This window comes from Mus pahari, chromosome 2, assembly GCF_900095145.1.
Source record: "Mus pahari chromosome 2, PAHARI_EIJ_v1.1, whole genome shotgun sequence".
Taxonomy (NCBI): domain Eukaryota; kingdom Metazoa; phylum Chordata; class Mammalia; order Rodentia; family Muridae; genus Mus; species Mus pahari.
In genome coordinates, this window is record NC_034591.1 from 44403738 (window position 1) to 44421861 (window position 18124).

At 39.4% G+C, this 18124-nt stretch overlaps 1 protein-coding gene across 1 annotated transcript in view; it reads right to left on the reverse strand.

Annotated features, from left to right (window-relative positions):
- Nucleotides 1-8003: 8003 nt before the first annotated feature.
- Wasl (WASP like actin nucleation promoting factor) overlaps nucleotides 8004-18124 on the reverse strand; it is a 53435-nt gene continuing 43314 nt past the window's right edge. Inside the window, exons 9-11 of the mRNA XM_021190669.2 lie at nucleotides 13333-13850; nucleotides 12497-12605; nucleotides 8004-10508 (exon numbers count right to left, since the gene is read on the reverse strand). Of these exons, the coding sequence (XP_021046328.1) occupies nucleotides 10447-10508; nucleotides 12497-12605; nucleotides 13333-13850 (689 nt within the window). The 3' untranslated portion in view covers nucleotides 8004-10446. The remainder of the gene's footprint in view (nucleotides 10509-12496; nucleotides 12606-13332; nucleotides 13851-18124) is intronic.

Genomic DNA, 18124 nt, shown 5'->3' on the forward strand with positions numbered 1-18124 from the left:
GTTCTGCAGGTTCTATGGGACACCCAGTCAATAATGTTCTGCAGGTTCTATGGGACACCCAGTCAATAATGTTCTGCAGGTTCTATGGGACATCCAGTCAATAATGTTCTGCAGGCTCTATGGGACATCCAGTCATTAATGTTCTGCCTCGTGGCCAGAGCTTTTACTTCTTTCCAATCACAGGGATCATGTTTTGCTTAAAAAAAACCAAAAACCCAACAAACAAATGAACAAAAACATCTCTAGTAATTCTCAGGATTATTTCCTCTGTTCAATCCATCTCTTGGTAAAAACACCTGGAATCAAAGTAGATTCCAGAGGAGTAAGCCAGTGCCTGGGATTCCCATCAGGAGGCAGTTGAGGAGGGTCATTTTCTGAGCCAAGTCATTTCGTGTACATTTCACGGCATTAAGAGGTGCGATTCCCATTTGATAGGTGAGAAGTGAAGGAGCAGACTTAGCATGTGAAGCTGGGCACCGCTGACTGACTGCAGAGCCTAGGCTCTTGGCCATTACTCCTCATTGCTACCACCCAGATGCCAGCTAGTCTCCTGATGGCCCTCACTCCCAGACACTCAGTGTGAGTTGCCACCTCCTGTGGTGGTGTCTTCACTATTTTCATCCTTCCCATTAGTGTGCAAAATCATGTTTTATTTAGGGTTAGAGGTGTGTGTACGTTTGTATATAAAACTCCAGAACAGAGAGCTAGACCCTCCTATTTCCTGACCTTTGCTGGCAGAGACAGGCTGTAGTTAAGGGGATGAGTGAGAGAAGAGGCTGAGGAGGAAAAGGTCCCGATAAAACACTTAAGTAGTAAGACCACACCGGGCTTCCCGAAGGAGGAGGGGGCATCCGACAGTGTTTGTGTTACCAGAAAATGCTTACCTTGTGGAGACTGGATAAGTCTTCTCCCCAGACTCGAGAGCCTAGAAGACAAGTTTCCTCTTGGCAGGCATGGTCTTGCTGGAGCTTTGTGAACCTTAGGATGACAAAACGACTTCCAAGGCTTATTGCAAAAGTAGAATATAGATATGGACCCTCGCAGCTCACCAAACAGTATATTGCAAAGTTCAGAATAAAGGCAACCATAGTCAGGTATCCAGCGAGCACATTAATTATTACAGAGAAACAGGTGGAGAACATGTCCTGCCAGGGTCCATCCAGTACTGCAAAAAGACAGGGCACCCTGACAGTCATCATTCAACAGCCTGAAAACTCACAGAGCCGGTGTGAAAACTAATTAGTTCATCTTCTATAAAAAAACATTCAGCTCACCGCAAGACTGCCCAAGATCAGATGAAGCATTTAGATGGTGATTTATATGTGCACCTTGGTCTCTGAAAAAAAAAAAAAAAAAAACCCACCTCATCCTGATTTGAAACAGGTCCAAAACACCAAGTCTCACACTGCTCCCAGGCAGTGCTCCATGGCCGAAGGTGTTTAATAACTCTGCGTCAGCAAGATCTTGACTTATCGCCTGCCCTGAGATACTACCAAGGAGTGAGAAAAAGCAGGAGAAACACTATACTGTGTATACACGGAGATGCTTCAAAGACCAGGGTAAGTCAGTAAGTTCTTGTAAAGATTTCCTAACAACTTCTTTTTATAAATAAGCCTCTTATGTGCACGTGTGTGCACACACACACACACACACACACACACACACACACAGAGTCGGTCAGTAAAGTAACAATCCATTTCTGTGAGGGTCTTAAGGCAGACTTTTTATTTTTGTTAATCACCAAAACCCATGATATAAAGGGCTAAGAACTGCTCCAAAACTCAGACCATTGGCACTGCCATCAATGCTAACTTCCACAAGTACTTTCCAAGTGCTTAGTACGTATCCAGACATTCTTCCAAGCACTGGAGTTAGGAACTGAGGATCCAGAAGCTGGTGTTCATGGACCTGAACTCCAGTGCCAGGAGGCGCTCTCAGCATTCCTCATACACTGAGCACTCAAGTACCCAACGGTTAAAAGTATGCGGTACTCTGCTGTGCTGAGAATATCTCCAGAAGCATCCTCTATCTACATCAAAGCTGTGGGATTCCCAAGGGCATCAGCCCTTTCAGGAGGGTCAGACCCTTCTTTAACTGACACATTGTTCAAAAACAGGCACTGGATAGCATTTGCCAGTGAGCCATTTTACCACAGTCTCTTTACCTGCAGTAGCAGTGGATGAAGGAGAGCTTCTTCGACAAGATGATAATTTGGATTTGTTTGTTTGTTTGTTTGTTTTTCGAGACAGGGTTTCTCTGTGTAGCTCTGGCTGTTCTGGAACTCACTTTGTAGACCAGGCTGGCCTCGAACTCAGAAATCCGCCTGCCTCTGCCTCCTGAGTACTGGGATTAAAGGCGTGCGCCACCACCGCCCGGCTGATAATTTGGATTTTTAAATACATGTTACCAGGCTTTAAACAAAAAAGCAAGCAAGCAAACAAAAACCCCAAAAGTTTGATGATGTGAGATGACATTTCAGTTTGAGGGTGGTGGAGAAAGTGGCCAGATATCACGATTTTTTTTTTTTTTTTTGGTTTTCTGAGACAGGGTTTCTCTGTGCAGCCCTGGCTGTCCTGGAACTCACTCTGTAGACCAGGCTAGCCTCGAACTCAAGATTTAATGTTATTTTGTAAAACAACAATTTGACTTAAAGTCAGCGTTTAAGTGGATCCCCCCCCCCCCCCACACACACACACTTAAACTTTTCAGGGCTGGGGTGATGGTTCAGTTGGGAATGTGGTTTGGCACTCCGAGCCTGCTGCATAAAAAGCCTGGTGTGGTCATCCCAGCACTGAGAGTGGGACACAAGATCCTGGAGGCTTGCCCGGCCAGCCATACCAGCTGAAGTAGCAACGTCCCAGGTCCCAGTCTGCTTCACAACAGCCCTGGGGATGCATAAATGATGCCCAGAGCAAAACCATCATCAACTGGGTTGTCCATGAGCAAATAGCTTTGAGCTCCTTGTAGTATCTTGGTGCCTCACAGTGAAGGTTAGCATTGTAGATTGCTACAAAAAGGGGGCATAGCCAAGTCCCGGCATACTGTGTATGAGCTGAAAACAGGGTAGCTGTGTTCAGTTCACAAACTCAAAGTTGCTATGCTGGTTGATAAAGGGTAATGGTTGAAATCTGAGGATATAGGATTGGTCTCTGTCCCAAACAGGGTAAAGTCTACTGATGGCCATTAAGTTTTCCCCCGAGAGTGGCACGAGGGAAGCCAGGTGAGCATTTCTGTGCACACATTTCAAGGTCCTGCTCAGGGAATCCACCCTGTTCCCACATGGAGTCTGTGGCAATGGTCAGGAGTCTGTGGCGTTGGTGGTGTAGAGGCTCTACTAGTAGAGTAGAAAAAGACACGTCCTTACAACTGGAAAATGAAAACCTTGTTCTCAAAAGAAGCCATCCTGAGGTAAGCTACCTTATGTTAAAAATCCTTATGTTTTGAGATCACTAAGCAAATACATTTGCACCTAAGACTTTTGAGACTGGCTCTTCTGCACTGGATCTTAGACAACTTGGTTCCCAAATGAAACTCTGTAATTAGCTTTGGGTAAATTACCCCCATGTGAATGTTTGCTAACATAAACATTTTTGAGTCATAGAATTAAATTTTAAAAATTAGGCTCCCAATTGAATAGCATTCCAATCCACTCTCATCAGAGTAAGCTGTCATTGGCAGAGGACTAAACTTCTCTTCCTGAATGAAATCTGATAATCCATTACTCACTGTCACATAAACAGCAGCAAATGGTCTAGAGTCACTTTAGGTTACAATTTTGCAAGTTGTCTTTTGAAAGTTTATCACAGAATAATCCTCATTCAAAACAGGGTTTAGAATGCCATTACCCAAGATTAAAAAGCAGTAATAATAATAATGGAATTAAAGAGAGCAGAAAATTCAACTAACAGTCCTTTCCTTGACCCACATGGAGAGTTAGCTGAAAAATTACACTAAAAGAGAAAAGTCAGAGGAAAATCACATTTGTTTATACCTATTTATGAATGTCGTCTAGAAGTTACTTTAGCCTTCTCTGGTTTCTGCCTTTTCAACACATTCCCAGCTGAGAGATGTTCAGGCTGCAGAGCAGTGGACAGCAGAAAATATCACTTCAGGGTAATTGAGGCAATTATCAACTTCTCTGAATGCTGCCAAGGAGCTCGGGTGACTCTTCAGACACTTAGAGCTCCTGACCGCAATCTTAAGTTGCCAGAACTTGAGACATATTAAGTCATTTTCCTATAGAGAGTGTCCCCAGTAAAAATTGCCAACCAATCAATCAATCACAAAAACAACAAGTCCCAAACCAAAATCAAATTAAATAACTGTTGGCCGAAACAGATGAAATCAAACCTCTCCGTAAAATTGTCATTTAGTTGCTAAAAATTACGGAACTGGTAAGAAATTCGTAAGCTATGCTGTCACGGTTTATTTTAAATTCACAAGAAGGACCCTGAGGTAATTCCAAATATATTCTTAGGCAATTCTTATGCAACCTATTATTCGGCATTTGAGATTACTCAAACATGAGTTACCTAATCTGGTATTGCAAATGGAGAAATGTTTTAACTGTGATAGATGAGAGAATTGGGGTCAGGGATGATTGAATCAAAGACAAAAGTATTTAAAAATAATAATTACAAGAATAAATAATCCACTCATTCTAATAACCTGGGCCACCCTAACCTTCCAACTCCCTTCTGTTTGCTGTTCCAGGCTGCTGGTTTAGCTTTCTGGTGCATTTTGTTTTGTTTTGAAAACAAAACATGATAGCAATTCCCTCAGGGTTTTTTTTTTTTTTTTTTTTTTTTTTTAAACAGAAGCAGGAATAACCCGAAGCTTCTACATCTAAAGGGACTGAAGTGATGCTTCCATTCCTTACCTAGATCACTGATGATAGATAGCTAAGGTCACTGGTGCCAAGGTCCCAGTGCAGTCAAGACCCAGCTTAGCACTGATTTATTATTTAACGTCTGCTAGTTTCATTATTACAGCTGAAAAGAGGAAAGGCTACCTCAAGGATGCTAAGAGAACAATCTACACCAGGAATTAACTTTGCTAATGTGAAACTAACACACTGATGGATATCTAATATTGAGTGTCAATCATCTGGTTCTCACTTCACTAATGAGTGTCTTTCTGTTGCTTTTTTGATCATGAGCACGGCTCCAATCCTGGATCAAGGCAATTTACTAAATTCCTAAGACGTGCTAAGAGTCAGAGCAATTTTTTTTTGTTGTTGTTTTTTGAGACAGGGTTTCTCTGTATAGCCCTGGCTGTCCTGGAACTCACTTTGTAGACAAGGCTGGCCTCGAACTCAAGAAATTCACCTGCCTCTGCCTTCCGAGTGCTAAGATTAAAGGCGTGCGCCACCACACCCAGCTCAGAGCAATTTTTAAAAGGTTCCTCAGTAGTCTGGATGTGGTGGTACATGCCTTTAATCTCGGCATTTGGGACGTAGAAGCTGGAGATCTCTGAATTCAAGGGCAGCCTAGTCTACATAGTTGTAGGGCAGCCACATCTATGTGGAGACCTAGACTCAACATCCTCACTCTCAAAAATGTTCCCCTGTGGTATTAGTATTAAATATGGTCATATGAATTTGACCTATTACCGTGAGCTTATAGAGCACGGGCTCTCGACCTGTGGGTCGCGACCCTTTGGTGTGGCAAATGACCCTTTCTGGGTGTTGCATATAAAATATTTATGATTCATTAACAGTAGCAAAATTATAGTTATTAAGTAGCAACACAATAATTTTATGGTTGGGGGTCATCACAACATGAAAACTGTATTTAAAGGGTCACAGCATAAGGAAGGTTGAGAATCGCTATTATAGAGGTTAGTTCATGGACCGAGAGTTTATTCTGGTGTTTACTTTCAGTTTATAATAACAGTGACTACTTCTAATGGCTTGCTTACTGTAAGTCAAATGTGTATTCAAGCACATTTGTCTTTGGTTTAAAAAATATTGGGACACTTGGGAAGTTATGAAGACATGTCTATTTTTTCCTACTAAATTAACTAGCTCACCATGTTATAAAGGGGAAAATGGAATAAGAAGGATAGATGGGTAGGAAGTAGGAGGGGAGTGTAGAGAAAATATGGGGAGGGGTAACTACACTAAAGGCCTTCAGAGAAAGCCATTTGGAAACCTACCTCTGGAGAAGCTTCCTAAAATATACATATATAAAAGTAATTTAAATGGAGTAAAGTGGGGGACAGTACCCCAAGTAGGCACCACATGCTACCCTAAACCAAAAGCCTACCAATGTTGGCTAATGGGGTTCGATAAACCTCTAAACATAATCAGTATTGCTTCCCAGCAGACACTTCCCAGTATAATCCCTTTGACCCCATTGGTTTCTTTCAACATGACATAGAAGGCATGTGTTATTTCTGGGTTCCTTCTCTAATAAACTAGAAGTGCATACAATCAAATTAGAATGTCCCTTCTCTCAGTAAAACTAGGACATGGGGTTTAAATGCCCATGTTGTTCCTGGGCTCCTTGGAAGAACTCCCAGTCTTTGACAGTGCCTCTGTTGATTAAAAATTATTCAGATACTCACTCTGCAAACCACTTATCTTTCAGGTAGGTTTAAGAGTTTATAGAATACTTATGTCTAAGTAACAACATTGTCTACTAAGTCCTACAAAGAAACTAATGATTTGGATGTACACTCAAAAGCTCAACCTCATTTCAACTCCTAAGTACCTTGTGATGACTAAATGACTGGGCAATGTAGGGTGACTGTCATCACTGAGCCAAAACACCAGCACATGTTCCAGGCAAAGGCTGACTCTTCCCGTTCTTTTCTCAGCAGAGATGGGCAGATGCTAGTGGCTTCTATCAGCACTCAGATGAAGTGAAGTTTGTAGCCACAAACCTATACAAATCAAGAGTATGTGCTCCCTCTATCTGTAATGAGCTGCTTACCAAATCTTTCTGTCTTCTCAATTTAAATCTCTTTAAAAAATATTTTTGTTTTATGTGTTCGTTTTGGCTTATATGTATCTGTGTACATGACAGTCTGGTGCCCAGGGAAGCCAGTAGTTTGTGGGATCCCTTAGAACTGGAGTTACAGACAGTTGTGAGCCTCTGTGGGTGCAGGGTACTGAACCTGGGGCCTCTGGAAGAGCCAGTGTTCTTAACCTCTGTTGTTTCTCCAACCCCGAGCAATTTTTCTTTTCTTTTTTTTAAAGCCTGTATTAAATGACAAGAGATAACAAGAGAAAACTCTATGGTAGAGTGGAGATGTTTGTCAAGCAATGTACAACTTCTCAGAACTTTTCTACAGAGGATTCCGTTAGACAGTTCCTTATGGATCTACTGTAGTAAGATAATAGTTATCCAGTTCCTAAAGGGGTCACTGTAGGGCTCTTTGTCTAGATACATGTAACAGGACAGGATAAAAAAAGGCACACTACTCTTACAGCAGTTCTCTTAACAGTTTAATTCATTAAGTGTTCACGTTTGTGCCACAAAAACATTTTCATTGAACAAAGCTCTTGAAAGGTGTACTGTCACATTCTGTGCTCTGGACTGCGGCACAGCTTCACTTTCATACTCCAACTTGGGCTAGGGTCAATGGAACAAAATACTACACTTACCAAAAACTAGGCTTCTGATTTAAATGAGCATCACCTCTAACACTGTCTATAATACTGCCTATTAAAAACTAGGCCCCACAAGAACCAGTATGTTTGGTATTAAATTCCTAGTATCATTCCATCTGGAAGACTTCAACATTTTTGGTTTGAAAGAGTTCCGCCAGCGTGTGCTTGAACTGTGAATGTTTTATGTTGAAGCACTGTAACCAAAATGACTTCACAGTAGGTGCTGAATTGCCACCATTTACCTCAGCGGGCAGGTTTACTTGACACACAGTACCTCTCAGGACATAAGTGCTGGAACTTCAAACATTACCTGGTACTTCTGTGCACTCTTGGCTAGACAAAGTTTTCAACTTATTTTAACATCTTAATAAACAAAAGAGACAGACTATTTTATACTATTTGGGTCAAATTAATTTTATTATGTTCCATGATGAATTGCCACCAGTGCAACATCTTATTTACTATACATTTCAAAAAAAAAATTCACATACTAAACAAAATTTCAATTGATAAATGGAATTGAATGATTGAAAATCTTTACGAATTTCATAATACAATATGTGGCTAGCTGAAATTGTCTATCACATAGCATTTAGATATAAAAGGCCTCATGCTAGTTTGTTAAACGCAAAGGCTACCAGACAAGCACATAGCTGGATGTATCCATGAGGCTTCCAGATGACGCACAGGAATAAATAGTGCCACCAACAGTGCAAGATGGAAGAGGACGGAGCTGTACAACTGACACCTTACTCAGAGTGGATTAGTCTTCATGCCTGGACTGAACCCCACAGCTCCTGGAATTTAGATCTTATACAAAAATAAAAAGCAAACAAAAGCAAAATCCATTTCTGTATGAAAAAGAATAAACTCAATTTTACCTTTGGCAAATCATATACCCCATGTACATGCAACTCAAAGAACTCAGAGTCTCCTCAGACAACTTCTGGTCAAATATCAAATTAGCTGGAAAAATCCCAAATTTCTTGGCCAAAAGGTAAGGGACATCAGAATTGGCATTATCTCAAAGACACTTTTAGGCATGAAAATGTTTTCTCCACGTCAAAAAGAAAAATATGAAAGTCTGATGCTATTTATTTAAAGTAATTTTGACCTAATTGTATGGGTAGTAGTTGTCCAGCCTCATCCGCACCAGTCTCACAGAGCTCAAGCCACATGAAAATGACAGTAAGCAGAAAAAAGTTCCTAGCAGCAGAGAGTACTGTTTTTACAGAAAACACAAAATTGAGAATCTTTCCAATGTGCTTTACTCTTGCAAGGAGGGTAACACTCTTTGAATAACTTAACTATCTTACTGCACCACTTAACTGTTTTTGGCGACTAAACCTTTTAAATTATTCCTGACAATAACTAGATGCATGGTCTCTAGAGGTTATGTGATAAACTGGTTAAAATTCAAACCATATCTCACAGGTCCAGCCTGTCAAGATCATGTCAATACTAGATTTTGGTCAGTATACTTCTAGATAGCATAATTTTTAGTTGGATATTGTGACTATAATGAATACATTTGAAGCTACATTCTGCATACAACTCAATGTGAGAAAAATATGTCTGCACTTAAATCAGATAATCGTCTACCTAAAATGTACTTAAAGTAGGTAGGTAAGATAATTATCACTGTAAATATGAAACAGCCACCTTTAGGTGGATTAGTGTACTGTAAAGAGGCAAGGAAACCCTAATTTTAACATACCATGTAGTATGTGTAACAACTGTGCAGGCTGTGAAGTTTAATTTATTTAAAAAAAATATCAAATCAGTATGTACTCTAAGAGATTTGCAATTGGGATGATCAATCTTTTAAGAAAAATGCAACTCTACATGTGGTACTTGACAAAAACCTGGAGAAGCCATCAAAGTAAAAACAGTAGATGCAAGGGTTAGCATTCGTGCATCCTTTTGCCAAAACCTCTGACTCTTACAGTTGGTACTTCTGAATACAGCAATGCACAAAGAGTACAAAACACCAAGATTCCATTTTAGCCCTGTTCTGATACTACTCGAGTCAGACACGGGCATGACAGTTGTTTATGATGCACGAAGCTACCTCCAAAAATGCTATCTCAAACTATTTCGGGGTGTGATAACAAGCGTTTTAACTCTTTGCTAAAATAGAGCCTGTCACATTTGCCACAGCATAAGTCACCTTGGTCAGGGACAGGCATGTGAGGGCTCGATGCCACTGCTTACCAACGGCAGGCAGTACTGCAAGAGGGGTGTGCTACTATCTCTCTCAGTAGCGTCTCTGTAGTGATTTAAGCAACACGTAATACTAGAATTTGAAAAACTGCATTAGTGTAGTGGTGTCTAGAGAATTGTGCAATGTATCAGCTTCAACATTCATATGTGGCATCATATTCAAATGAAGGGGCTAAAGAAAATAAAGTTTACAACACTTGAAAAAGAATGTAGTGCTATACTAAATTTTATTAAGAAAATTTAGGTACAGAAAAAGTAGGGTATGAAAATAGTGTTCTCCTTCTGGCATTCTAACTAAATTACATTAAGGTTTGTGTCAGTCTCACACATAATTAAACTCCCTTGTTGATGGAATGAAAATATTCACAAATCACGTGAGCATCCTGTTGTAAACTTGCACACAGCAACAAGGAGTAGCTTTATAGGATTATAACAAACCTTTACAGATTAAATGAGGTATTGCACAGATTAATTTAAAAAAAAAAAGCAAAAAAGGCAACAAAAATATACAGCAAATTGGTAGAACATTTACATGATAATTTTACAGATCAATAGACAGGAAGTAGTGTTTAGTATTTCACCTTAAAAATATATATATAATATATAGATCAGTCTTCCCACTCATCATCATCCTCAAAATCTTCTTCATCATCATCGTCTTCATCTTCATCTAAAAATAAACCCAAAACCAGGAGTTAAGCATGCATAAATAATTTTCCAACTACCCAACTCCTAACATAAACATTTAATTTCTAGAATCTAGTTACTAAGAAGGTTTAAAATTAATCGAATAAAATCAATCTACAGATGGGATCAAAGATGAAGACAGGAGATTTACCATTTCACTACCTACGGCAAAAAGATTTCACCCAGTGTGTTTTCAATGAGTCAAATGAAACTTGGGTTGGTCTTTTGAATTGGGTTCACACAGTCATTTGCAAACCTAGAATTTTAGATTTTGTCCTCTTCCCACAATCTGCTTTTCTTCCGTGACTCTAGTTACCCCATTTTGGTGATATCACCATCCTTTCAGATGAATAGTCATATGAGTTATTAATAATTCCTTTTTCCTCTCCCTCCACCAAGTAAGTCCCTTCCGTTTTACCACAGTCCACACCTACCATCAGGTTTCTTTGCCTCAGTTATTGCTGTTTCCCAGTACATTCAACTCAGAGCAGGGGGTGGGAAAGTTTTAAGCCTCCTGTGGCTGGCTCCTGCCGTCTGGACTCAACCCCGGCTCTCTCTGAAGCATCACACATGACTTGCCCAGCCTTCCTGCCCACCTCCTCCCGTCCTTCCATTCACCATTTCTGCTACAGCCACTTCCCTCTCTGTCCCCTACCCTCACTGAACTTTCCCTCCATATTTCATCATTGGAAGTACTACTTTTCTCTCTGTCTTATCATTCAGATCCCACTCAGACACCACCCCTCAAAGAGGCATTTCCTGACCACCCTGTGTAATCCTCACCAGAACCACTGTCCCCTCCATCTCCCCTTCCTCATAATTCTACTTCCTCGGTTTCTTAGATTGTCTTCATACTTGAATACAAGCTCCATGACAGGGAAGACTTGGTCTGCTATGTATCAGAGGATCCTGAACAGCAGTTCTGGAGAGGTGTTCAGTCATTATCCTCTAAATGAATGCAGATTTTGATGGCATCCAATTTTTCATATCTACACCTCATAAAACTTATGAAGGCCAAGTTTAAAGGAGATGATATTAAAACAATACAGAGCCAGTACCACGGGCATGATACTATGGATGTAAGCCAGATAAAAACAGAGTATCTTCTGTTTCCTATAAGACAAATTTCCTAGTATCATAACCTGAAAAGTAACAGAAGTTAGAGAAAAGCAAAAGAAGTCTAACCCCCTCTTCTCCAGCATTCCATGTTTTTGCTTGTTTGTTTTTTTCAAAACAGGGTTTTTGTGTGTAGTCCCAGCTGCCCTGGTACAGACTGTAGACCAGGCTGGCCTCAAACTCAGAGATTCATCTGAGTCTTCCTTCTAAGTGCTAGGGTTAAAGATGTGTGTGACCACAGCCTGGCTCATTCCATGTTTTAAATTAAGGTCTTTTAATCTAGGTTTAACTGTTGTTCAGAATGAATGAAAAACAGTTTAATTGTATTCTTCTGCAGGTGGGGACCCAATTTGCCAGCATCTTTATTCAGTAGTTGTCCTTTTCCACAGAGTATTTTTCTTTGTCACTGTTTTTATCTCTGGAGTCCTCTATCACTTCCTATTGGTCTGAGTGTCTATCTGTACCAGTACCACACTGCCTTTGTCATTATAGAGGTTATTTTCAGAATATTGCAGAAATGAGATTGAGAAATCTCAAGCCTCGTTTAGTGACTGCTTGTCAAAGATTCCATTGGCATTTCCCAGTATAGGAAATGAATTCATCACTTTTTACACAGTCTTTCTTCTAGTTTATATATGGCTATGATGTCCTGGTATCTACTAAATTTTAGGCAGACTAGTCATTGAGGAAACAATATGATTAAATACACTGTAAACTCAGACCAGTGAGCTACACAGTTAGTAGACAAAACGGTTACAAGGAAAATGATAAATAAACAGAAATTATGAGCCTTTTTGCTTCTATCCTACAAAAGCCCCCCACTCGCTCACCCCCGTGGAGATCACATGGACATACCAGAGGAATGAATGGCTTTGCTCCTTTTCTGCATCACTTCCATCAGCGCACCCACAATTCCTGAAGTGGGTGCGGGTGTTGGTGGTGTGGACTCTTGGCCATCAGACACCTTGGAGAAGAAAATTATGAAACTCAATTATAAATATTTAGAGAAGATTCTGTGTGGGCCTGGGGAGATGGCTCAGAGGGCAGAGTACTTGTCATAGAAGCATTAGGACCTCCTAGGGCACACATACAGAAAGGTAAGATAGCTTATCTGTAACTGAAATAGGTGGGAAGAGTTCTTTACCTTTAAAAGATGATAAAATGATCTAATTTTCTCTAAGTCAGAAAATCCAAACTTATACACCACCACTATTGTGAATTTTAAAGTTGCAACCTCTTTCAATTTTCTGTAGTTTGATTTTATTATTTTTAATTTCAAAGTTTAAAAATTTAGTGTCTACTTTCATTTTCATACAGTTACTAGTGTTGAGTTACTAAGATGGCTGCACTTGCTTTCAAACAGGGTTATTATGAACTCCCCTTGTTTAGTAGGTAGTTTTAGACAAAGTTAGCCCAAAGCTAACTTTTCAGATCAGTGACTGTTGGACGCATAAGGTATCTTTCTATGGTAACTAATATTTTATATGTTTATGTTAAATATGGATTATACAACTATAGATATTCATCCAAAATATGTACCTTTCTTTGCATAAAGACAAACATTGTAAAAATTATAAAAGGTAAAAGAGTAAGCCTGTAATATAGACACCTTATAATGAGTTGTGGTAAAAGCCCATAGTACCACAAACAAACAAACAAACAAACCAAAATAAAAAGGTCACATTACTTACAGATTTCAATTGAATGCCCTGTCGTATCTGGTCTAAAAGCGCATCCCTTCCTGAGCAGGACACGGGCCGACTATTCTGTTCCACTTTTTTCAGCTGAGCACCCTCTCTAATTTGATCCAAAAGAGCTGCTTTGTTTCCTGAAGGAGCTGGTACTTGATGGTCACCATCAGAAGGCAGGCCAGGGGGAGGTGGTGGCCCTGGTGGAGGCGGAGGTGGTGGAGGAGGTGGTGGTGCTGTGGACCCTGCCATAGACAGAGGTGGAGGTGGTGGTGGGCCTGAAGGTGCTGAAGAGGGCAGCGCTGGTGGTGGAGGAGGGTACATCCTGTTTGGAGGGGGTGGAGGAACGGCAACACCAGGCCTAGAAGGAGGTGGAGGTGGAGGTGCAGCAGTAGGAGCTCTTGAAGGTGGGGGAGGAGGAGCCCCCCTTCCACGGGCAGGAGGGGGAGGAGGACCTGAGCTATGAGGAGGGGGAGGAGGAGGGGGAGGTCCTCCTCTCGAGGGTGGAGGTGGTGGTGGTGCTGAAATAAGAGCAGAGAAAAAAAAGCATAAACATTTAATAAAGCAACTTACTTTAACATCCATGGCTGGAGAGAGCTCAGCAGTAATTAGCTGTGTTTGTCCTTGCATAGGGGCCCAGATGAGTCCCCAGCACCTACATCTAACAGCTCACAACTGCCTGTACCTCCAGCTCCAGTGGTTCTTATGTTCTTCTAGACTCTGCAGGAGCCCAGATATGCACAGCTGTGCATGGCATTGCACACAGCATGCAACTGTACAACAAAATGATAGGGCTAGTTGGTAAACTTTGCTTAGCATGACCTAGGGTTGATCTCCAGCAACACACATGCACACACACACACACATTTAAGAAAATATTTTTTTTTACTTTATATAATTATGTGATTAAATACAGTATGTAATTAAATTTTACATAAATTACTTTATGTAATTAAATACTTTGCTTGTAAGTATTAGCTTAAATTGATAGTAATTAATGCCATTTTCATAGTAAGTAATGACAACCTTCCCTTTAGAATTAAATATTTAGATTCTGTGTAAATTTTAAATACAAATTTTATATTATGGCAAAATTTATTAGAACTTATTAACATCAATCAGAGTTAACCCAAACATAACACTTTTTTCAAGACACAGTTTCATTATCTAATTTACATATATCCTTTTATTATAATGTAGTGTTTAATATTACCAAAACCTGGTCATCAGCTCTAGACATGGTATTACCAGAGGGTAGCTGTTTGGTTAAATGTTCAATTACTTATTTAGATCTGAATTATTAAGAAACATTTTTTATAAACTATAAAATTATACTGTAGTTATTAATAAAAAAATTATCGCTACCTCAGTAGTTATTTTTCTATGTCTACTTCAGTGAAGATGTAAGATATATTAGGAAAACAATTCCAAAAGTACAGTAATATCAAAATATACTGGAAATGAGTAAACCCTTTAAGGATTCAATGTTGTATTTCTAGAGACATGATTTTACCAATGACATATACAAATCAATGTAACATTAAGCATTAGTTCTCCATTCATCTAAAATCTGATCAGAGAAACTGACTTTTTGGAGTACAGAGATCTTGGGACCCATAATAGCAATATATTTAGCTCTGTAAGGTGTACACAGTACTGAGTAACATTATTTAACCTATGTTACTGGCATTTCCCTCAGTACAATGCTACAAGAGGAAAGGAGCCCTCACAGCGCAGGCACTTCTATTTCCTTATTCCCTCCCTCCCTTCTTTCTTTTCCTTCCTTTCAAAAAATATGTATTGTTTTATGTCTATGAGTGTTCTGCCTGCATGAATGCTGTCTGCCATGAGTGCTCATGGATGCCAGAAGAGTGTGTCAGACTCCCTGGAACTGGAGTTAGAGCTGTGAGCTGTCATGAGGGTAGTGGGAATCAAGCCTGAGTCTTCTAGATGAGCAGCCAGTGCCCATCTCTCTAGGCCCCAGCACTTCTGTTGTCTTAAGTTACAGAAAATTTCACTATATTTTTAAAAATAAATAATCAATTACCAATCCTTATTTTTTATTATTTGTACTCTACCTATTACAAACAAACCCCACCACAGGGACTAACGTGACAGAATTAACATTTAAGAGTAAAGACACCACTGCTAGGATAGTCAGAAGCACCAAGATGCTGGCCAAGCAGCCACCAGTGAGGGACTTTTTGTCTGTTAGTTTTGTTTTGTTTTTAGATTTATTTTATTCATGAGTACACTGCAGCTGTCTTCAGACACACCCGAAGAGGACATCAGATGGTTGTGAGCCACCGCGTGGTTGCTGGGAATTGAACTCAGGACCTCTGGAAGAGCAGTCAATGCTCTTAACCACTGAACAATCTCTCCAGCCCGTGAGGGACTTTTAAGTGTTCACAAACACCAGAAAGAAAATGAGAACTGGTATTTTTCAAATTAAAAAAAAAAAAGTAACGAAGAAGACATGAAAGTTACAAAAAAGTTTGCTTCTAATATATGCACATAAATATATATAATATATATTATATAAATTTACATAATTTGTTTATATTACATAAATATAAACAAATACTCTTAGTTAATCTACAAGAACACTGAATCTTATAGAAGAAAAATACCTTTGTGTTTATGGCACATAAAAAGGCTGATGTATTTGAAAATTATTATTTCAGACCAACATCAGTATTATTAATAATACCAGTAGATAATTATATTTCTCATGTATTAATTCTTATGTAATTTCCTATGTATAATTCTTCTGCTTATAAGCAGAAAATACTACAAAGTCATATAGTATTACAGAATTCATAAAACATTTCGGAACTGATGCCATGTTATCTCGTAAAAATGTAACAGACAAATGTTATCTAGGTATAAATTTATGGGAATACTGTCAAGTGCTTAAATGGATATATGATACTGTGCTCACCAGTATTGCTCTATCCTTGTAGAGAAATTTTAATCCAGCAACATAGGGCTGCTCTGGCAAGGGCTCACACCCAAAGACCTTCTAGGTCTAAGTGATCTGGCTAGAATGCAGACACACCCTTAGTACACACATTCAATCCCTAACAATGAAAGTAAGGCTAGTTTATAGAAGGAAGCAGCCAGTCTCAAAGTGTTGTTTGAAGGGCAGACAAAGTGACAGTCAGAAAGAATTTGACAGACTGAGTCAGAGATAGGATATGCCCATCCCAATTCTCATGAGACCAGCACAAGAAGGTAGTCTACTTGAGAGAGAGAGGGAGGAAGAGAAAGGGAGGGAGAGAGGAGGAGGGAGGAGGAGGAGGAGGAGGAGGAGGAGGACCGATGAGTGTGCAGGGCAGGTTTATCAGGACAGTTTTACAGACAGGTTAGAAAGAGAACAAACTAGACACAGGTGAAGACAGAACAAGCCAGACAATAAGAGCCAGAAGGTTAGAGTGTATTGCCAAAGTAAGTGGGAGGCCAAGCAGAGCAATTCAGTGAGAAGTCAGAAGCCAGTTTGATCAGTCAGCTTAGAGAGAGACGTTTGGGCCAGAACAGCTGAGTTAAACCAGCCAGCCATCCAGAGTTCAGAAAAAACTAGAAAGGGTGAGCTTAGCAGTAAGCCTCTGAGATGACAATTACATCTGGTGAATAAAACTTTCTTTTACAGATCTTCCTTTATTCAAGTCAATATAAACATATTTTATATAGGTCACTGAAAAACAAAAGTGTAAAACATTTATAAAATAGTATAATTAGTACCAGTAAAATCAACCTGAGTGATGTGAGCAAGAGGTGTTTACGAACAGAGAACTTCAATAAAATAATCTAAGTTATAGACAATACTTATGCTGATTTATACAAATATATTTCTTTTTACTACACATTAATCTTTACGCATGGGGTGATGTAGACACGCAACTTTAATTCCAGCACTCAGGAGGCAGAGGCAGGCAGATCTCTTATAAGTTCAAGGCCAACCTGTTCTACAGGACAGCCAGGGCTACACAGTGATAGTGAAACCCTGTCCTTGAAAACCAAAAACCAAAAACATACAAACATACAAAAAATTAAAAAAAGAAAAAGAAAACAAAACCCTTTATGCTCAAGCTCAAAACATTAGTTTTTGAAGGCAGGACATATAAATTCTAGCTACTCCAAAAAACAACACAGCAAATCATGCAAAATTCAGAGTAGTGGTCCACATACTGTTCCACATACATACCGCTCCACTGTGGTGGACCTGAAGAACAGATTGTTGTAAGTTAATGGACTTAATACTTAAGGAGCTACACACAGGGATATGATGGAAATCACAAATTTGCATATCTTTATAAATCTAATTTGATGATTTTATAAAATAAATGAAAAAAGATTTACTAATTAAGTAGGTTAAGAAAAATTTTATTAGCCTCTCCATTCTGTTTTTCATACCTTTGAATATTTATATATGTACTCGGTCTAAAAAAAAAAAAATCATTAATTATTTTTTTTGTTCTTACTTAGGAACAAAAATGTCTCTGGGCTGGAGAGACGGCTCACTGGCTAAGAGCATGAACTGTTTCTGAGGACCTCAGCTCAATTCTTAAGCCATGTTGGACAGCGTTCACTCCCTACCCCACAATACATACACACATAGTTATCAATGAAATATAAACAAAATAAAATAATTTTTTAATGTATAATAGGTTCTTGAAACATAAAAATTTATTATCCTGACATTTGGTGACAATTTTCAAAGCCTGTGACTTTTGTAGGGTAACTCAATTAAGGAACGCTTTGCAAACTGTCTTTAAAATAGCTGTAACAAGCCGGG